General features: G+C 45.8%; 1 protein-coding gene across 2 annotated transcripts in view; it reads right to left on the bottom strand.

Annotated features, from left to right (window-relative positions):
* Positions 1-22,682, bottom strand: part of LOC143770404 (uncharacterized) — a 102,525-nt gene that overhangs the window by 7,087 nt on the left and 72,756 nt on the right. For both annotated transcript variants that reach the window (XM_077260014.1, XM_077260013.1), the window contains exon 7: positions 17,849-18,001. In XM_077260014.1, coding sequence (XP_077116129.1) covers positions 17,849-18,001 — 153 coding nt within the window. The remainder of the gene's footprint in view (positions 1-17,848; positions 18,002-22,682) is intronic.

The raw sequence follows: 22,682 nt of genomic DNA, 5'->3' as shown, positions 1-22,682 counted from the left end.
CTGCGACTCCAGAGCTTCCAGCTTGGCTGAATAAATCCTTACACAGACAAAGCTGGACAAGAAAAAACATAGCAATTCACAGAACTATAAAGTCCACCGCATGTGGACTGCAAAAACAAAGCCAGGACTTATCTTTGATGATTTGGACAATCCAGCAGGAGAAACCAAGCAGAGATGTGAATCCTCCAGAAAAACAATGGACAACTGGCACTCACTAAAGGGTGAAGCCAGACTAAATAGCGCCGTCCAAAGTGGAAGCTGTTGTGAATTCCGTTCTCGGGCTCCCTCCTGTGGTTATGAGTGGTACTGTGTGAGTTTGTTCTTGGGCTCCCTCTGGTGGCCTTTAGCGATATGGCTGGGCTCAGCTGTTTCATCTCCTGCTAGGCTGGGCCTATTTAACTCACCTGGACCTTTACTCTTCGCCTGCTGTCGGTGTATTCAGTCCTGATCCTGTGCTCTCCTGAATATTCCTTGTGACCAGTCTCCTGCTATGAGAAGCTAAGTTTGCTTGTTCAGTTTCTCATTGTTTCCTTGAAAACATTTTTCATTATATGATGAGTTCAGCCCAGCTTACTTTCATGTGATTTTTTGCTTGCTGGTTAGTTCTGGGGTGCAGAGTGCGCCCCTCACATCGTGAGTCGGTGTGGGGGTTCTTGTATTCTCTGCGTGGTTTACTTTTGATAGTTTTTGTACTGACCGCACAGACACCTATCTTTATCTGCCTATCTAGTATTAGCGGGCCTCATTTGCTAAACCTGGTTCATCTCTACGTTTGTGTTTTCCCCTTAACTCACCGTTATTATTTGTGGGGGGCTATCTAAAACTTTGGGGATATTTCTCTGAGGCAAGTGAGGTCTTTGCTTTCTCTCTAAGGGTAGTCAGTTTCTCAGGCTGTGACGAGGCGTCTAGGTTTTCAGGTAACGCTCCACAGCTGCCTTTAGTGTGTTTGGATAGGATCAGGATTGCGGTCAGTATAGCTTCCACATCCCCAGAACTTGTCCTGTTGTGAAATTGGATTTTGGGCTCCCCCGGTGGCCACTGGTGGAATTGAACTGGTGTGCATCATCCTCTCTGTTCACCTGTTTCCATCAGGATGTGGGAGTCGCTATTTAGCCTTGCTCCTCTGTCACTTCCATGCCGGTCAACATTGTAATCAGAAGCCTTTCTGTGCATGTTCCTGCTGCTAGACAACTCCCAGCTAAGTTGGACTTAGTCCTTGTTTGTTTTTGCATTTTGTTCCAGTTCACAGCTGTAGTTTCGTTTCTGTGTCTGGAAAGCTCTTGTGATCTGAAATTGCCACTCTGATGTTATGAGTTAATACTAGAGTCTTAAAGTAATTTCAGGCTGGTATTTTGATAGGGTTTTCAGCTGACCATGAAAGTGCCCTTTCTGTCTTCCTGCTATCTAGTAAGCGGACCTCAATTTTGCTAAACCTATTTTCATACTACGTTTGTCATTTCATCTAAAATCACCGCCAATATTTGTGGGGGCCTCTGTCTGCCTTTCGGGGAAATTTCTCTAGAGGTGAGCCAGGACTATATTTTCCTCTGCCAGGATTAGTTAGTCCTCCGGCCGGCGCTGGGCGTCTAGGGATAAAACGCAGGCTACGCTACCCGGCTACTGTTAGTTGTGCGGCAGGTTTAGTTCATGGTCAGTTTAGTTTCCATCCTTCCAAGAGCTAGTTCGTATGTTTGCTGGGCTATGTTCTCTTGCCATTGAGAACCATAACAGTTTGACCGGCCCAAAAGGGTTAAATTAATTGACAGAGAAAGGAGAGAAAAGAGAAGTCTGCTGAAGATTTTTTTTTTTTTTTTTTCTCAGTTCTGAGTGTGCTTGTAATTGAATCTCTTGCAAGTCTGCCTATATTGCAGCCTTTCTCTCTCTCTCTCCTTCTAATCCTGGAATGGCTCTGTGTTCACCTGTTTAAAATGGATATTCAGAGTTTAGCTGCAGGTTTGAATAATCTCACCACGAAAGTTCAAAACTTACAAGATTTTGTTGTTCATGTTCCTATATCTGAACCTAGAATTCCTTTGCCTGAATTTTTCTCGGGGAATAGATCTTGCTTTCAAAATTTCAAAAATAATTGCAAGTTGTTTTTGTCCCTGAAATCTCGCTCTGCTGGAGATCCTGCTCAGCAGGTCAGGATTGTGATTTCTTTGCTCCGGGGCGACCCTCAGGATTGGGCTTTTGCATTGGCTCCAGGGGATCCTGCGTTGCTCAATGTGGATGCGTTTTTTCTGGCCTTGGGGTTGCTTTATGAGGAACCTCAGTTAGAACTTCAGGCGGAAAAGGCCTTGATGTCCCTATCTCAGGGGCAAGACGAAGCTGAAATATACTGCCAGAAATTCCGTAAATGGGCTGTGCTTACTCAGTGGAATGAGTGCGCCCTGGCGGCGAATTTCAGAGAGGGTCTCTCTGATGCCATTAAGGATGTTATGGTGGGGTTCCCTGTGCCTGCGGGTCTGAATGAGTCCATGACAATGGCTATCCAGATCGATAGGCGTCTGCGGGAGCGCAAACCTGTGCACCATTTGGCGGTGTCTACTGAGAAGACGCCAGAGAATATGCAATGTGATAGAATTCTGTCCAGAAGTGAACGGCAGAATTTTAGACGAAAAAATGGGTTGTGCTTCTATTGCGGTGATTCAACTCATGTTATATCAGCATGCTCTAAGCGTACTAAGAAGCTTGATAAGTCTGTTTCAATTGGCACTTTACAGTCTAAGTTTATTCTATCTGTGACCCTGATTTGTTCTTTATCATCTATTACCGCGGATGCCTATGTCGACTCTGGCGCCGCTTTGAGTCTTATGGATTGGTCCTTTGCCAAACGCTGTGGGTATGATTTGGAGCCTCTTGAAACTCCTATACCCCTGAAGGGGATTGACTCCACCCCATTGGCTAGCAATAAACCACAATACTGGACACAAGTAACTATGCGGATCAATCCGGATCACCAGGAGATTATTCGCTTTCTTGTGCTGTATAACCTACATGATGTGTTGGTGCTTGGATTGCCATGGCTGCAATCTCATAACCCAGTCCTTGACTGGAAAGCTATGTCTGTGTTAAGCTGGGGATGTAAGGGGACGCATGGGGACGTACCTGTGGTTTCCATTTCATCATCTATTCCCTCTGAGATTCCTGAATTCTTGACTGAATATCGTGACGTTTTTGAAGAACCTAAGCTTGGTTCATTACCTCCGCACCGGGAGTGCGATTGTGCCATAGATTTGATTCCGGGTAGTAAATACCCTAAGGGTCGTTTATTTAATCTGTCTGTGCCTGAACATGCTGCTATGCGAGAATATATAAAGGAGTCCTTGGAAAAGGGACATATTCGTCCTTCGTCATCTCCCTTAGGAGCCGGTTTTTTCTTTGTGGCTAAGAAAGATGGCTCTTTGAGGCCGTGCATTGATTATCGGCTTTTGAATAAAATCACGGTTAAATATCAATATCCGTTGCCACTGCTGACTGATTTGTTTGCTCGCATAAAGGGGGCCAAGTGGTTCTCTAAGATAGATCTTCGTGGGGCGTATAATTTGGTGCGAATTAAGCAGGGGGATGAGTGGAAAACCGCATTTAATACGCCCGAGGGCCACTTTGAGTATTTGGTGATGCCTTTTGGTCTTTCAAATGCCCCTTCAGTCTTTCAGTCCTTTATGCATGACATTTTCCGTGATTATTTGGATAAATTTATGATTGTGTATCTGGATGATATTTTGATTTTTTCGGATGACTGGGACTCTCATGTCCAGCAGGTCAGCAGGGTTTTTCAGGTTTTGCGGTCTAATTCCTTGTGTGTGAAGGGTTCTAAGTGCGTTTTTGGGGTTCAAAAGATTTCCTTTTTGGGATATATTTTTTCCCCCTCTTCCATCGAGATGGATCCTGTCAAGGTTCAGGCTATTTGTGATTGGACGCAACCCTCTTCTCTTAAGAGTCTTCAGAAATTTTTGGGCTTTGCTAACTTTTATCGTCGATTTATTGCTGGTTTTTCTGATGTTGTTAAACCATTGACTGATTTGACTAAGAAGGGTGCTGATGTTGCTGATTGGTCCCCTGCTGCTGTGGAGGCCTTTCGGGAGCTTAAGCGCCGCTTTTCTTCCGCCCCTGTGTTGCGTCAGCCTGATGTTGCTCTTCCTTTTCAGGTTGAGGTCGACGCTTCTGAAATCGGAGCTGGGGCGGTTTTGTCGCAGAGAAGTTCCGATTGCTCCGTGATGAGACCTTGTGCTTTTTTCTCGCGTAAATTTTCGCCCGCCGAGCGGAATTATGATGTTGGGAATCGGGAGCTTTTGGCCATGAAGTGGGCTTTTGAGGAGTGGCGTCATTGGCTTGAGGGGGCTAGACATCAGGTGGTGGTATTGACTGACCACAAAAATCTAATTTATCTTGAGTCCGCCAGACGCCTGAATCCTAGACAGGCGCGCTGGTCGTTGTTTTTCTCTCGGTTTAATTTTGTGGTGTCCTACCTGCCGGGTTCTAAGAATGTTAAGGCGGATGCCCTTTCTAGGAGTTTTGAGCCTGACTCCCCTGGTAATTCTGAACCTACAGGTATCCTTAAGGATGGAGTGATATTGTCTGCCGTTTCTCCAGACCTGCGGCGGGCCTTGCAGGAGTTTCAGGCGGATAGACCTGATCGTTGCCCACCTGGTAGACTGTTTGTTCCTGATGATTGGACCAGTAAAGTCATTTCTGAGGTTCATTCTTCTGCGTTGGCAGGTCATCCTGGAATCTTTGGTACCAGGGATTTGGTGGCAAGGTCCTTCTGGTGGCCTTCCCTGTCTCGAGATGTGCGAGGCTTCGTGCAGTCTTGTGACGTTTGTGCTCGGGCCAAGCCTTGTTGTTCTCGGGCTAGTGGATTGTTGTTGCCCTTGCTTATCCCGAAGAGGCCCTGGACGCACATCTCGATGGATTTTATTTCGGATCTTCCTGTTTCTCAGAAGATGTCTGTCATCTGGGTGGTGTGTGATCGTTTCTCTAAGATGGTCCATTTGGTTCCCCTGCCTAAGTTGCCTTCTTCTTCCGAGTTGGTTCCTCTGTTTTTTCAAAATGTGGTCCGTTTGCATGGTATTCCGGAGAATATCGTTTCTGACAGAGGTACCCAATTCGTGTCTAGATTTTGGCGAGCATTCTGTGCTAGGATGGGCATAGATTTGTCTTTCTCGTCTGCTTTCCATCCTCAGACTAATGGCCAGACCGAGCGGACGAATCAGACCTTGGAGACATATTTGAGGTGTTTTGTGTCTGCAGATCAGGATGATTGGGTTGCTTTTTTGCCTTTAGCGGAGTTTGCCCTCAATAATCGGGCCAGTTCTGCCACCTTGGTGTCTCCCTTTTTCTGTAATTCGGGGTTTCATCCTCGATTTTCTTCTGGTCAGGTGGCATCTTCGGATTGTCCTGGAGTGGATGCTGTGGTGGAGAGGTTGCATCAGATTTGGGGGCAGGTAGTGGACAATTTGAAGTTGTCCCAGGAGAAGACTCAGCTTTTTGCCAACCGCCGGCGTCGGGTTGGTCCTCGGCTTTGTGTTGGGGACTTGGTGTGGTTGTCTTCTCGTTTTGTCCCTATGAGGGTTTCTTCTCCCAAGTTTAAGCCTCAGTTCATCGGCCCGTACAAGATATTGGAGATTCTTAACCCTGTGTCCTTCCGTTTGGACCTCCCTGCATCTTTTTCTATTCATAATGTTTTTCATCGGTCATTATTGCGCAGGTATGAGGTACCGGTTGTCCCTTCCGTTGAGCCTCCTGCTCCGGTGTTGGTTGAGGGCGAGTTGGAGTACGTTGTGGAAAAAATCTTGGACTCTCGTGTTTCCAGACGGAAACTCCAGTATCTGGTCAAATGGAAGGGATACGGTCAGGAGGATAATTCTTGGGTGACTGCCTCTGATGTTCATGCCTCCGATTTGGTCCGTGCCTTTCATAGGGCTCATCCTGATCGCCCTGGTGGTTCTGGTGAGGGTTCGGTGCCCCCTCCTTGAGGGGGGGGTACTGTTGTGAAATTGGATTTTGGGCTCCCCCGGTGGCCACTGGTGGAATTGAACTGGTGTGCATCATCCTCTCTGTTCACCTGTTTCCATCAGGATGTGGGAGTCGCTATTTAGCCTTGCTCCTCTGTCACTTCCATGCCGGTCAACATTGTAATCAGAAGCCTTTCTGTGCATGTTCCTGCTGCTAGACAACTCCCAGCTAAGTTGGACTTAGTCCTTGTTTGTTTTTGCATTTTGTTCCAGTTCACAGCTGTAGTTTCGTTTCTGTGTCTGGAAAGCTCTTGTGATCTGAAATTGCCACTCTGATGTTATGAGTTAATACTAGAGTCTTAAAGTAATTTCAGGATGGTATTTTGATAGGGTTTTCAGCTGACCATGAAAGTGCCCTTTCTGTCTTCCTGCTATCTAGTAAGCGGACCTCAATTTTGCTAAACCTATTTTCATACTACGTTTGTCATTTCATCTAAAATCACCGCCAATATTTGTGGGGGCCTCTGTCTGCCTTTCGGGGAAATTTCTCTAGAGGTGAGCCAGGACTATATTTTCCTCTGCCAGGATTAGTTAGTCCTCCGGCCGGCGCTGGGCGTCTAGGGATAAAACGCAGGCTACGCTACCCGGCTACTGTTAGTTGTGCGGCAGGTTTAGTTCATGGTCAGTTTAGTTTCCATCCTTCCAAGAGCTAGTTCGTATGTTTGCTGGGCTATGTTCTCTTGCCATTGAGAACCATAACATTGTCCTATATATTCAGGGTATATGTGTCAGGTAAGTTTGAGATCCTACCACTAGGATCATAACAGTACAGCAGGCCACAAAGTGTTAATGCAGCAGAAGAGGGAGAAGAGAAATCCTGAAGTCATTTTTTTTTCCCTCTGCACTGTGTTTGGCTTCTCTCCTCCCCTTAATCTCTGGGTGGTTCTGAATTCAGTTGCAGATATGGACATTCAGAGTCTGTCTTCTAGTGTGGATCATCTCACTGCAAGGGTACAGGGCATTCAGGATTATGTAGTCCGCAGTCCTATGTCAGAGCCTAAAATACCAATTCCTGAGCTGTTTTCTGGAGATAGATCTAGGTTTTTGAACTTTAAGAATAATTGTAAGTTATTCCTTTCTCTGAGACCTCGCTCCTCTGGTGATTCTGTTCAGCAAGTTAAAATTGTTATTTCTTTGTTGCGTGGTGACCCCCAAGATTGGGCATTCTCTCTGGCGCCAGGAGATCCTGCATTGCTAAATGTGGATGCGTTTTTTCTGGCGCTTGGAGTGCTTTATGAGGAACCTAATCTGGTAGACCAAGCAGAGAAGGTTTTGCTGGCTCTCTCTCAGGGTCAAGATGAAGCAGAGGTTTACTGTCAGAAGTTTAGGAAGTGGTCTGTGCTCACTCAATGGAATGAGTGCGCCCTGGCGGCGATTTTCAGAAAGGGTCTTTTGGAAGCCCTTAAAGATGTTATGGTGGGGTTCCCCACGCCTGCGGGACTGAATGAGTCAATGTCTTTGGCCATTCAGATTGATCGGCGTTTGCGGGAGCGCAAACCTGTGCGCCATCTGGCAGTAATTTCTGAGCAGAAAACTGAGCCTATGCAATGCGACAGGATTCTGACCAGAGTTGAACGGCAAGACTACAGACGTTAGAATGGGTTGTGCTTTTACTGTGGTGATTCTGCTCATGTTATCTCAGCATGCTCTCAGCACACAAAAAGGTTTACCAAATCTTTCACCATTGGTACTGTACAACCTAAATTCATTCTGTCTGTTACTTTGATTTGCTCTCTGTCATCCTACTCAGTTATGGCTTTTGTGGATTCAGGTGCCGCCCTGAATCTGATGGATTTGTCATTTGCCAGGCGCTGTGGTTTTATCTTGGAGCCTTTACAATTCCTCATTCCACTAAAGGGAATTGATGCTACGCCATTGGCCAAGAATAAACCTCAGTACTGGACTCAAGTGACCATGTCTATGACTCCTGCACATCAGGAGGTGATTCGCTTTCTTGTGCTACATAATTTGCATGATGTTGTCGTGTTGGGTCTGCCATGGCTGCAGGCTCATAATCCAGTCCTGGATTGGAAAGCAATGTCTGTGTCAAGTTGGGGTTGGCAGGGAATTCATGGCGATGCCCCTTTGGTGTCAATTGCTTCTTCTACTCCTTCTGAAGTCCCTGAATTTTTGTCAGACTACCAGGATGTATTTGATGAGCCCAAATCCAGTGCCCTACCTCCTCATAGGGATTGTGATTGTGCTATAAATTTGATTCCTGGTAGTAAGTTCCCTAAGGGACGACTTTTTAATTTATCTGTACCAGAACATGCCGCTATGCGGAGTTATATAAAGGAGTCCTTGGAGAAGGGGCATATTCGCCCGTCCTCGTCCCCTTTGGGTGCGGGGTTCTTTTTTGTGGCCAAGAAGGATGGTTCTCTGAGACCCTGTATAGATTATCGCCTTCTAAATAACATCACGGTCAAATTTCAGTACCCCTTGCCACTGTTGTCTGATCTGTTTGCTCGGATTAGGGGGGCCAGTTGGTTCACCAAGATAGATCTTCGAGGAGCGTATAATCTTGTGCGCATAAAACAGGGCAATGAATGGAAAACAGCATTTAATACACCCGAAGGCCATTTTGAGTACTTGGTGATGCCTTTTGGGCTTTCTAATGCTCCCTCTGTCTTTCAGTCCTTCATGCACGACATCTTTTGAGAGTATCTGGATAGATTTATGATTGTGTACCTGGATGATATTTTGGTCTTTTCTGATGACTGGGAGTCTCATGTGAAGCAGGTCAGGATGGTATTTCAGGTCCTGCATGCCAATGCCTTGTTTGTGAAGGGCTTTAAATGTCTCTTCGGAGTCCAGGAGATTTCTTTTTTGGGCTTTATTTTTTCTCCGTCTACTATTGAGATGGATCCAGTCAAGGTCCAGGCTATTCATGACTGGACTCAACCTACATCTGTGAAGAGTCTTCAGAAGTTCTTGGGTTTTGCTAATTTTTACCGTCGCTTCATCACTAATTTTTCTAGCGTGGTTAAGCCTTTGACGGATTTGACCAAGAAGGGTTCTGATGTGACGAATTGGTCTCCTGTGGCCGTGGAGGCCTTTCAGGAGCTTAAGCGTCGGTTTTCTTCGGCTCCTGTCTTGCGCCAGCCCGATGTCTCTCTTCCCTTTCAGGTTGAGGTTGATGCTTCTGAGATTGGAGCAGGGGCTGTCTTGTTGCAGAGAAGCTCTGATGGCTCTGTGATGAGACCATGTGCTTTCTTTTCAAGAAAGTTTTCGCCTGCCGAGCGGAATTATGATGTTGGTAATTGTGAGTTGTTGGCAATGAAGTGGGCATTTGAGGAGTGGCGACATTGGCTTGAGGGAGCCAAGCATCGTGTGGTGGTCTTGACGGATCACAAGAATTTGACTTATCTCGAGTCTGCCAAACGGTTGAATCCGAGACAGGCTCGATGGTCGTTGTTTTTCTCTCGTTTCAATTTCGTGGTTTCATATCTTCCGGGTTCGAAAAACGTGAAGGCTGATGCCCTTTCTAGGAGTTTTGTACCTGACTCCCCAGAAGTTTCTGAACCGACTGGTGTTCTCAAAGAGGGGGTGATTTTGTTTGCCATCTCTCCTGATCTGCGACGGGTGTTGCAGGAGTTTCAGGCCAATAGACCTGACCGTTGTCCACCGGAGAGACTGTTTGTCCCAGACAGATGGACCAGTAGAGTTATTTCCGAGGTTCAATCTTCGGTGTTGGCAGGTCATCCTGGGATTTTTGGTACCAGGGATTTGGTGGCGAGATCCTTTTGGTGGCCTTCCTTGTCGCGGGATGTGCGTTCCTTTGTGCAGTCCTGTGGGATTTGTGCTCGGGCCAAGCCTTCGTGTTCTCGTGCCAGTGGATTGCTTTTGCCTTTGCCTGTCCCGAAGAGGCCTTGGACGCATATTTCCATGGATTTTATTTCGGATCTTCCTGTCTCTCAGAAAATGTCTGTCATCTGGGTGGTTTGTGATCGTTTTTCCAAAATGGTCCATTTGGTACCCTTGCCTAAGTTGCCTTCCTCCTCCGATTTGGTGCCACTGTTTTTTCAGAATGTGGTTCGTTTACATGGTATTCCGGAGAACATTGTGTCCGACAGAGGATCCCAGTTTGTGTCCAGATTTTGGCGATCCTTTTGTGCTAAGATGGGCATTGAATTGTCTTTTTCGTCAGCCTTCCATCCTCAGACGAATGGTCAAACAGAACGAACTAATCAGACCTTGGAAACTTATTTGAGATGTTTTGTTTCTGCTGACCAGGATGATTGGGTGACCTTTTTGCCATTGGCTGAGTTCGCCCTCAATAATCGGGCTAGTTCTGCTACTTTGGTTTCACCTTTCTTTTGCAATTCTGGTTTTCATCCTCGTTTCTCCTCGGGTCAGGTTGAGTCTTCTGACTGTCCTGGGGTGGATTCTGTGGTGGATAGGTTGCAGCGGATTTGGAACCATGTGGTGGACAATTTGACTTTGTCCCAAGAGAAGGCTCAGCGCTTTGCTAACCGCCGTCGCTGTGTGGGTCCCCGACTTCGTGTGGGGGATTTGGTATGGTTGTCTTCTCGTTATGTCCCGATGAAGGTTTCCTCTCCTAAGTTCAAGCCTCGTTTCATCGGTCCTTATAAGATTTTGGAAATCCTCAACCCTGTGTCTTTTCGTTTGGACCTCCCAACATCGTTTGCCATTCATAATGTGTTCCATAGGTCATTGTTGCGGAGATATGTGGTGCCTGTGGTCCCTTCTGTTGATCCTCCTGCTCCGGTCTTGGTCGAGGGGGAGTTGGAATATGTGGTGGAGAAGATCTTGGATTCTCGTATTTCGAGACGGAGACTTCAGTACTTAGTGAAATGGAAGGGTTATGGTCAGGAGGATAATTCCTGGGTTGTCGCCTCCGATGTCCATGCGGCCGATTTGGTTCGTGCCTTTCATTTGGCTCGTCCTGATCGGCCTGGGAGCTCTGGTGAGGGTTCGGTGACCCCTCCTCAAGGGGGGGGGGTACTGTTGTGAATTTTTTTCTCGGGCTCCCTCCTGTGGTCATGAGTGGTACTGTGTGAGTTTGTTCTTGGGCTCCCTCTGGTGGCCTTTAGCAATATGGCTGGGCTCAGCTGTTTCATCTCCTGCTAGGCTGGGCCTTTTTAACTCACCTGGACCTTTACTCTTCGCCTGCTGTCGGTGTATTCAGTCCTGATCCTGTGCTCTCCTGAATATTCCTTGTGACCAGTCTCCTGCTATGAGAAGCTAAGTTTGCTTGTTCAGTTTCTCATTGTTTCCTTGAAAACGTTTCTCATTATATGATGAGTTCAGCCCAGCTTGCTTTCATGTGATTTTTTGCTTGCTGGTTAGTTCTGGGGTGCAGAGTGCGCCCCTCACATTGTGAGTCGGTGTGGGGGTTCTTGTATTCTCTGCGTGGTTTACTTTTGATAGTTTTTGTACTGACCGCACAGACACCTATCTTTATCTGCCTATCTAGTATTAGCGGGCCTCATTTGCTAAACCTGGTTCATCTCTACGTTTGTGTTTTCCCCTTAACTCACCGTTATTATTTGTGGGGGGCTATCTAAAACTTTGGGGATATTTCTCTGAGGCAAGTGAGGTCTTTGCTTTCTCTCTAGGGGTAGTCAGTTTCTCAGGCTGTGACGAGGCGTCTAGGTTTTCAGGTAACGCTCCACAGCTGCCTTTAGTGTGTTTGGATAGGATCAGGATTGCGGTCAGTATAGCTTCCACATCCCCAGAACTTGTCCTATATATTCAGGGTATATGTGTCAGGTCAGTTTGAGATCCTACCACCAGGATCATAACAGGAAGCACCTGATGACTGCTGTGAAGGACAAACAGCAGCACTACCACTTATAACCACTGGAGGGAGCCCAAGAGCAGAACCCACAACAGAATTCACAACAGTACTCCCCCTTGAGGAGGGGTCACCGAACCCTCACCAGAGCCCCCAGGCCGATCTGGACGAGCCAAATGGAAGGCAAGAAAGCCACCCAATCATCCTGATCGGCAGACACAAAGCATCTCAAATAAGTTTCCAAAGTCTGGTTAGTTCGCTCGGTTTGGCCGTTTGTCTGAGGATGAAATGCGGAAGAAAAAGACAAATCAATGCCCAGCTTAGCACAAAAGGACCGCCAAAACCTAGAAACAAACTGGGAATCTCTATCGGACACAATATTCTCCGGAATGCCATGCAAACTAACCACATGCTGAAAAAACAATGGAACCAACTCAGAAGAGGAAGGCAATTTAGGCAAAGGTACCAAATGAACCATCTTAGAAAACCGGTCACAGACCACCCAGATAACAGACATCCTCTGGGAAACAGGAAGATCCGAAATAAAATCCATAGAAATATGCGTCCAAGGCCTCTCAGGGACCGGCAAAGGCAAAAGCAACCCACTGGAACGGGAGCAGCAAGGTTTGGCCCGAGCACAAGTCCCACAGGACTGCACAAAAGAACGCACATCCCGTGACAAAGAAGGCCACCAAAAGGACCTACTAACCAAATCTCTGGTACCAAAAATCCCAGAACAGTGAACCTCAGAAATCACTTTACCACATCTGTCAGGAACAAACAGTTTCCCCGCTGGACAGCGATCAGGTTTATCAGCCTGAAACTCCTGAAGAACCCGTCGCAAATCAGGGGAGATGGCAGAAAGAATCACCCCCTCCTTCAGAATACCAACCGGCTCAAGAATCCCAGGGGAATCAGGGAAAAAAATCCTAGAGAGGGCATCAGCCTTAACATTCTTAGAACCCGGAAGATACGAGACAACAAAATCAAAACGGGAGAAAAACAGGGACCATCGGGCCTGTCTAGGATTCAGCCGTTTGGCAGACTCGAGGTAAATCAGATTCTTATGATCGGTCAAGACCACAATACGGTGCTTGGCCCCCTCAAGCCAATGTCACCACTCCTCAAATGCCCACTTCATAGCCAACAACTCACGATTGCCGACATCATAATTGCGTTCCGCAGGCGAAAACTTTCGAGAAAAGAAGGCACACGGTTTCATCAAGGAACCATCAGAATTCCTCTGAGACAAAACGGCCCCTGCCCCAATCTCAGAAGCGTCAACCTCAACCTGAAAAGGAAGAGAAACATCTGGCTGACGCAACTCAGGGGCAGAAGTAAATCAGCGCTTAAGCTCCTGAAAGGCAGAAACAGCCTCAGAGGACCAATTCGCTATATCAGCGCCCTTCCTCGTCAAATCGGTCAGGGGTTTAACCACACTGGAGAAGTTGGCAATGAAACGGCGATAAAAATTAGCAAAGCCCAAAAATTTCTGAAGGCTCTTCACGGATGTGGGCTGGATCCAATCATGAATGGCCTGAACCTTAACCGGATCCATTTCTATAGATGATGGAGAAAAAATTAAGCCCAAAAAAGAAACCTTCTGTACTCCAAAGAGGCACTTAGACCCCTTCATAAACAAGGCATTATCACAAAGGACCTGAAATACCATCCTGACTTGTTTCACATGAGACTCCCAATCATCTGAAAAAATCAAAATATCATCCAAATATACAATCATGAATTTATCAAGATAATTCCGAAAAATATCATGCATGAAGGACTGAAACACAGATGGGGCATTAGAGAGTCCGAATGGCATCACAAGATATTCAAAATGGCCCTCGGGCGTATTAAACGCAGTTTTCCATTCGTCACCCTGCTTAATACGAACAAGATTATATGCCCCTCGAAGGTCAATGTTAGTAAACCAACTAGCCCCCTTAATCCTGGCAAACAAATCAGAAAGCAAAGGCAAAGGGTATTGGAATTTGACAGTGATCTTATTCAAGAGGCGATAATCAATACAGGGTCTCAAGGAGCCATCCTTCTTGGCAACAAAAAAAAACCTGCTCCCAATAGAGAAGAAGATGGCCAAATATGCCCCTTCTCCAAAGACTCCTTTACATAGCTCCGCATGGCGGCATGTTCAGGCACAGACAGGTTGAAAAGTCAGCCCTTAGGAAACTTACAGCCTGGAATCAAGTCAATAGCACAATCACAGTCCCTATGCAGTGGAAGGGAACTGGACTTGGGCTCATCGAAAACATCCTGGAAATCTGACAGAAACTCAGGAATTTCAGAAGAGGGGGAGGAGGAAATTGACATCAGAGGAACGTCATCATGAACCCCCTGACAACCCCAACTAGTCACAGACATAGATTTCCAATCCAACACCGAATTATGTACCTGTAACCATGGAAATCCCAGCACAATAGCATCATGCAAATTATGCAACACCAGGAAACGACAATCTTCCTGATGGGCTGGCGCCATGCACATGGTTAACTGTCCAAAACTGAGGTTTATTTTTAGCCAATGGTGTTGCATCAATACCCCTCAAAGGGATAGGACTCCGCAAAGGCTGTAAGGGAAAACCACAACGTCTGGCAAATTCTAAGTCCATCAAATTTAAAGCGGCGCCTGAATCCAGAAATGCCATGACAGAGAATGAGAGAATGACGATAATGAGCAGATCAGGGTCACAGATAACAGAAATTTAGGTTGTACAGTACTGATGGTAACGGAATTAGCGATTCTCTTGGCACGCTTAGGGCAATCAGAAATAACATGAGCAGAATCGCCGCAGTAAAAGCACAACCTGTTCTGATGTCTGAATCCTTGGCGTTCAGCTCTAGACACAATCCTATCCCACTGCATAGGCTCAGGACTCCGCTCGGAAGACAACGCCATAGTGTGCACAACTCTGCGCTCACGCAAGCGCCGATCAATTTGAATGGCCAGAAACATAGAATCACTCAGACCTGCAGGCGTGGGGAACCCCACCATAACATCTTTAACAGATTCAGAAAGACCCTTTCTGAAAATTGCCGCCAAAGCATCCTCATTCCACTTAGTAAGCACAGACCATTTTCTAAATTTCTGGCAATATGATTCTGCCGCTTCTTGACCCTGACACAGGGCCAAAAAGGTTTTCTCAGCATGATCCACAGAATTAGGTTCATCATACAATAACCCAAGCGCCTGAAAAAAGGTGTCTACATTAAGCAAGGCCGGATTCCCAGACTCCAGGGAAAATGCCCAATCCTGCGGATCGCCACGCAACAGAGAAATGACAATTTTTACCTGCTGGATGGGATCACCAGAGGAACGGGGCTTCAGAGCAAAAAACAGTTTACAGTTATTTTTAAAGCTCAAAAATTTGGACCTGTCCCCAAAAAACAGATCGGGGGTAGGAATTCTAGGCTCTAAAACAGGAGTCTGCACGATATAATCAGAAATACCCTGTACTCTAGCAGCAAGTTGATCCACCCGAGAAGCAAGTCCCTGAACATCCATGTCAGCGCCTAACTCCTGAGCCACCCAGAGGTGAAGAGGGAAAAAAAACACAACAGAGTACAGAAAAAAAAATTGCTCAGCACTTTTTTTCCCTTCTTTTGAGATGCAGTTAACTCATTGTTGGCCAGTTTTACTGTTATGATCTGGTGGCCTAGGAGCAGCATGGACGAGCTCTGGAGTAGGTGGCCTCTATACTGACCGCAGACCCTGAACTTAACACCGCAACTAGAAGTAGTCGTGGGATGTTCCTGTCACTCCCTAGACACCTCGTCACAGCCGGAGGACTAAGTAATTACCCCTAAAGAAAGAAACAGGAAAACTATCTTGCCTCAGAGAAAATCCCCAAAGGAAAGACAGCCCCCCACAAATATTTCTAAAAAAAGGAACCATACGGCGCTGCTTAGTTGCTCCAGGTGAATAAGCAGCAAATATATGGACGAAATCACTCCCAATCGTCCCAGAAGTGGTTAATCAAAGAAAACTATATGTGATATTTGCGCTAAATGCACCTATATGAAGCCATAAATAGTTAAAATACTGGGGAATGTCATAAACTAGGTTCCTCATACAGGACTGCCGTTACCAAGCTCTGGGGGAGTACGCTAGTCACCGGCCGGGACAGCGTCTCCTATACTACTATTTGCCCTGCAACACATTGGATATTTTTGGAACAGAGATTCAGAGAAGGCTTCAGACACCAACCTTTCAGCACATGAGTGAAGGACCTTTCCGCATGCCAGCACTGGACACAGATCTCCTTCTCTTTGATATTAAGGTAAATACATCTTGTTAATCCTGGTCCTGTATGAGGAACCTAGTTTATGACATTCCCCAGTATTTTAACTATTTATGGCCCCACAAATATTGACTGTGAGAGGAGAGGGAAATTACAAACGCAGACTGAAAACAGAATTTAGCAAAGGAGGCCACGCTACCTAGAAAGAAAAGACAGGACAGAGTACTGTGCGGTCAGTATTAAAATACTACAAAAATCCACCACAGAGAATACAAAAATCTCCACACCTAACTAAAGGCATGGAGGGTAACTCTGCGACTCCAGAGCTTCCAGCTTGGCTGAATAAATCCTTACACAGACAAAGCTGGACAAGAAAAAACATAGCAATTCACAGAACTATAAAGTCCACCGCATGTGGACTGCAAAAACAAAGCCAGGACTTATCTTTGATGATTTGGACAATCCAGCAGGAGAAACCAAGCAGAGATGTGAATCCTCCAGAAAAACAATGGACAACTGGCACTCACTAAAGGGTGAAGCCAGACTAAATAGCCCCGTCCAAAGTGGAAGCACCTGATGACTGCTGTGAAGGAAAAACAGCAGCACTACCACTTATAACCACCGGAGGGAGCCCAAGAGCAGAACCCACAACAGAATTCACAACAGTGGACAAATCTGAACTCATCATCTTTCCTCCATCTCATAGATCTTCCTTACCTGACCTATCTATCGCATTAAAGGACATCACGCTTTCCCCTGTACCGGAAGTCCACTGCCGCGGAGTAATGCTCGACTCTGCCCTGTCCTTTAAACTGCACATCCAAGCTCTTTCCACCTCCTGTCGCCTCCAGCTCAAAAATATCTCCAGAATCCATCCTTTCCTCAACTGTCAATCTACTAAAATTCTTGTGCATGCCCTCATCATCTCCCACCTTGACTACTGCAACATCCTTTTCTGTGGCCTCTCTGATAACACCCTTGCACCTCTCCAGTCCATCCTTAACTCTGCTGCTCGACTAATTCATCTCTTTCCTCGCTACTCCTCCGCTTCCCCTCTCTACAAATCTCTTCACTGGCTCCCATTCCCTCAGCTTATCCAGTTCATATTACTAATACTGACCTACAAAGCCATCCATAACCTGTCTCCTCCATATATCTCTGAACTAATCTCCCGATATCTTCCCTCACGTAATCACCGGTCCTCCCAAGACCTCCTTCTCTCCTCCACACTTATCCGCTCCCCCCCAACCGTCTCCAAGACTTCTCCTGAATATCCCCCATCCTCTGGGATTCTTTTCCCCAACACGTCTGACTATCAACCACATTCGGATCCTTCAGATGGAACCTGAAAACCCATCTCTTCAGGAAAGCCTACAGCCTGCACTGACCCTTCTGCCTCCTCATCATTATCGAAGTTACCGCCTCACCAACACCGGAGCTGCCGCCTCACCAACATCGGAGCTCCTACAACCATCAACCTATTATCTCCTTCCCCACCATCCTGTAGAATGTAAGCCCGCAAGGGCAGGGTCCTCGCCCCTCTGTAACAGTCTGTCATTATTAGTTTGCTTACTGTAAGTGATATCTGTAATTTGTACGTAACCCTTTCTCATGTACAGCATCATGGAATCAATGGTGCTATATAAATAAATAATAATAATCTTCTGGCCTCTCTCTGTCACAGTATCCCCATGACACTTTGTACATTGAGTGGACCACCCTTTTAAAATACCATATATTAATTTTGAGTGATCCTCTCAAGAGCATCCCCTATATTTCAATATTAATATAAAAGTAGAGATGAAGGGATCTTCTTACACTGGGGCACTGGGGTAGTGCATATATCTGAATCACAGCAAGATGTTTTTATTGTCAAAGTCTTATCTCTGCCGGAGATGACGCCAGAAAATTGACATTCTTCAGATTTTGCACACCGTCTCCTTACTTGCATCGTTAATTTTCGGCTTTGTTCTGGTAGAAAGACAAAAATATATAAAAAACTTTTAAAATAGAAGTCATTTTTGATGCATTGTATTTCTACGTCTTTACTTAACCTCTGCTTCTCTGTTTCCCAAGAGGACCGGGAACTGCAACGATATTAGCTTGGGTCCAGTTTTCACGTTATTAGGTTTTGAGAATCAGGAGATGAGAAAGTTATAGGAACAAGGTTTTTATTGTATTCCTGCTGCTCTACTGAGTTTTCTGCTTTTTTCTTTTTTAAAATCTGCTATACGGTTATAGAGAAATGAGCTTTTTCATGTAGTGTTAATTTTTATGGGCTTTACAAGAGGGCGGTGCTCTAAGGATCCTCTGGGGTGTGTCTTTAGGCTCCTCTACATTGTTACTCTTTAAGCACCGCCCCTTTAGTAAAGACCAATGAAATAGCACTGAATAAAAAGGCCAATATCTCTGGAGCTGTGGTGGATTTTAGTGCATAGTGTTAAGGTAGTAAAATCATGGTTTGACCAATGAAGATATATACATACAGTAGAGAACTAAAATGATTTAGGGTTAAGATAAAATGTATTATCGCAGTAAGGTTAGTTGGGAGCTGGAGCAACCACAGAAGGATAAGTTAGAGAATGACAAAATGGTTTCCAAATTCTGCAAAAGGAAGACTGATTGTGTTGGGGTACGGCTGCTAACTTTCCCAGTTGGAAAAGTTGGACGATTTTATTTCACCATTCTGTCATTGAAGGGAAGGTAGTTGATTTCTATATAATGGGTGAAAAAGGCCAACTGTTTGTTTCTGGACTTGTTTAGTTAAGATGTTGGCTCCTCCAGCTTGAGACATGCTTCTGGTGGACCATCCATGTGCAGTCAATGATTGGAATGGCCAGCATGTTATGGTGGCCACAATGACAATCTGCTGCTAGCCCTAGCTTCCCCAGCTTATTTTTAACGGATGTAAATACTTTTATGCCCAAAAATGACAAAAGTATTCTCGAAGTGATACCTTTATTGGCTAACCAGAAATATATATATTTGCAAACTTTCCTAGTACAGGAGCTCCTTCATCAGACAGGTTTACAAATGAATTAAAAAGAGAAGAGCGCAACATTTAAGAGATATTACAACAGGACATTTGTTCATGAGGTGGAAGGGGTGATGCCTCCTAAAGATAGGCCATGGAAATCAAATTAGGGATTTACTAATGGAGAGGCTGTGGGAATGACCCCTTAGTTATCTGGAGTCCTTCTGGTAGAGGTGTGAGTTGTGTCCATGTAGTGAATCATAAATCCAGGTTTTAAGTTGAGTCCTATTGTCAAAGAATTGAACATCCTTATGAGTTATCCCTAACCATTATCCCTAAAATGACCTTTTTGTATTAAGATTTTTAACTTTGTCATACAGTATCCAAGTCCAGAGAAATTTCATGATCTACTAAGAATCTGGAGAAGTTCAAAAGATGATCTGCTTATCTTCCACAATAACATCAACAAGTCCCACCCAAACATCAAGCTCACCTTCAACTTCAAAGTCCCAGATACATCTTTTGGACATGACCATCATATACATCAAGGACAACATCATACAAATATCAAATCATCACAACTAGAGATGAGCGAATATTTCTTTGCTCAGTTCAGATTATGATTATCAAATTTGCAATTTTCGATGATTTGTTCATCAATTATTCGCCAAACATAGCCGAATGTCATTGAAGTCAGTAGGAGCCAAAAACAAACACATACACAGCACCTTAAAACGAGACCAAAAGCTGCCAAAACGCATCAAATTAGCAGCAGACACCAGGAAAGTGGCCTCAATTCACCAACAGTACTAATTGTAGCATGGTAAGGCAGCAATCAGCCATGTATGAGGTATCAGGGCCTGGGACAGCATTTACAGCTTTGAATTGAACTTCAAATTAAGACCAGGTGGGTGAGGGATCTATGTAGGCCTGCTGCTCTTGGAGTCCTGATACCACATGCAACAGCTCAACCTGTTTTCATGCTCACCCTCACTCAGGTGGCAAATATTTCAGTTTCGTAGACTACCGCCGGTTTCACACTTGCGTTTGGCTGGTCTGCGTATGGCTGCGTACTTCCTCCCTTAAGCTCCGCCTACGATCAGCCTACTTCCACATGTATCCTGTGTCGTCCAGCGTACCTATCTTTAACATTGGGTAGGCAAGGACATGCGTTGTATGCGGATGCATCCGCATGCAGCATTTTGACATGCCCGCCGACCGCACGGGAACGCAAACATGCGACCTCGTCGAAGTAGTTGATCCCACTTGGTGTAAAGCCAGAGGCATGCATCTCAATAGCTCAGTAGAGGAGGAAGACAAGAAGGTTACATTGCAGCTTCCCACAGATAGAGTTATGCAATCACGACAAGCAATTCATCCTCAGTCCCAACTCTGTCATTGGTTAGCAGCATTCGCGAGTCTGCAGTTGCCTAGCTTGGGTCTTTTTTTTGGACCACCAAAAATGACAAATTATCTGCCAATAATTTGTCTACTCCATGCATGACCTGGCACATGCGCTATCAACATGCGTTAATCTGGGAATCTCACTGTGCTAAAATGGAGACTAGTGGGCCTCGCCAACCACCATCCACCCCATCAAAAACATCTTCTGATCCTTCCTCCTCCGACACACACTGCACCAGAGAACAGAGCGGGAGCGCCGCTCCACACTCCGATACCGCAGGTCCAAGCCATTTGATGGAAGCCTCCATAAGCACATTTTACTACATTACTTAAGAGTCTGCATTTCACTGCTGGGACTTTCCCCCTCTCTGCACACCATACTTTAACTGGAATAAGCGAATGCGTGACAGAGGCTCTGGTTGAGCCGAAACGTTGTATGATCGCTTATGCTGTAATATTCTGTTACGCTCCCAGTTCTCATTTAAAAAATTGATACGAGATTTGCATAACTATTCTAAAGAGAGTGCGGTGAATTTTGATATTTATTGCTATCTGGGCCATAGGTCCATTACACCAGCACCTCGCTTTATTACATGCTGAGTGCACGCCGAAACCTTTTCCTTCCTCCTCCTTCACCGTGGCAAGTGTTGTCACATAGGTCTCCAGCCGCAGAACCTCCACTTGTTTACCCTCTTGAGTTTTATCCCGCCACCTACACACTATGGACTTGTACCTCATGAAAGAGACCGACCCATGTGTGCCTTCTTGCAGCACTATCTGCAAAATGATTGTTGCCCGTATTGTTAGGATTTGAAATAGTGCTGACTACTAGGTTGCCAGTCTGTTCGATCCATAAATCAAAAGTAAATTTTGCAAGTTGCTTCCCCTCCTGGAAAGGGACGCGCCCATGCTGCAGTATCAAAACATGCTTGAAGATAATCTTGACAGCAGTGAGGCACACAGTGTGCATCGTAGTGCTAGACTTCCAACCCCGGGAACGTTGAGTGGTCATGGTCAACGCAAAAACATTATCGACCTTGCAGCACTGGAGTCCTGGGTTCCAACTGCACCAAGGACATTTCCACCTCACTTTAGAAATTGAAATCAATGAACAGATTGGATAGATGTGTTGGGCAGCTATGTCGGTTTTTCCTGACCTTCCCATAGGTGCCGGGAGTCATACTGATGACTTACCCAGAGTTTAGAGCTTAGCTAGCATGATGGCCCAGTGTTAACAGTGCTGTGCTGTTCAATGCTGGTGTCCAGGGTTCAACTCTGACTGACGACAATGAAATTCCTCCACTCAGGTGTATTTTAGAAATTGTAATGCAAATGGGACCTGCTCTAGTTTTTCCTGACTTTCCCATAGGTGCTTTAGTTCATAAAGATGACTTACCCAGAGAATAGTACTCAGGCAGCATGATGGTGCAGTTGTTAGCACTGTTGCTGGCCAATGCTGGTATCCTGGGTTCCACTCTGACAGAGGGCAATGAGATTCCTCCTCTCAGGTGTATTTTAGAAATTGTAGTCAGTGATTGTAATGGTATCTGCTCTAGATTTTTTCTGACCTTCCCATAAATGCTGAGAGTCCTATTGATGGTCTGTCCAGAAATAAGCTCTCAGGCAGCACAGTGGCTCAGTGGTTACCTACATTGCCATCCTATACTTGGGTCCTTAGTTCAACTCAGACTGAGGTTGATGAGATTTCTCCTCTAAGGGCTTGTTTCCACTTGCGAGAAACACGTCCATGTCTCGCATGTGGAAACCAAGCTCTGGCGCCGGCACTTTGGAGCGGAGCGTGCAGCTCCATGTGTTTCTATGCGGCCGCACGCTCCCCTCTGGAGTGCCGGCACCACAGCTTGGTTTCCACATGCGAGACACGGACGTGTTTCTCGCAAGTGGAAACAAGCCCTTAGACACATCTTAGAAAATGAAATCAGAGACCTCAAATTAAATCTGTTCTTCCTTTTCATAACCTGTCAGTGGGTACTGATCGGCATAGTGATGACCCAGCCATCAGGTAATTCTATGTTGGCTCAGTGGTTAGCTCAGTTACCTTTCAACGCTTGTGTCCTTTGTTCAATTCTGACTGAGGTCTGAGTAATTATATCTCTTAGGCTACTTTCACACTAGCGTCGTACGACTTGCGACGTACCGACGCTAGCAGTGAATGTGGTGCACAACAGGGGCAGCGGATGCTGCTTTTCAACGCATCCGCTGCCCCATTGTGAGGTGCAGGGAGGAGGGGGCGGAGTTCCGGCCGCGCATGCGCGG

This window comes from Ranitomeya variabilis, chromosome 4 (genome assembly GCF_051348905.1).
Source record: "Ranitomeya variabilis isolate aRanVar5 chromosome 4, aRanVar5.hap1, whole genome shotgun sequence".
Lineage (NCBI taxonomy): Eukaryota > Metazoa > Chordata > Amphibia > Anura > Dendrobatidae > Ranitomeya > Ranitomeya variabilis.
This window is presented reverse-complemented; position numbering and strand designations above follow the sequence as displayed.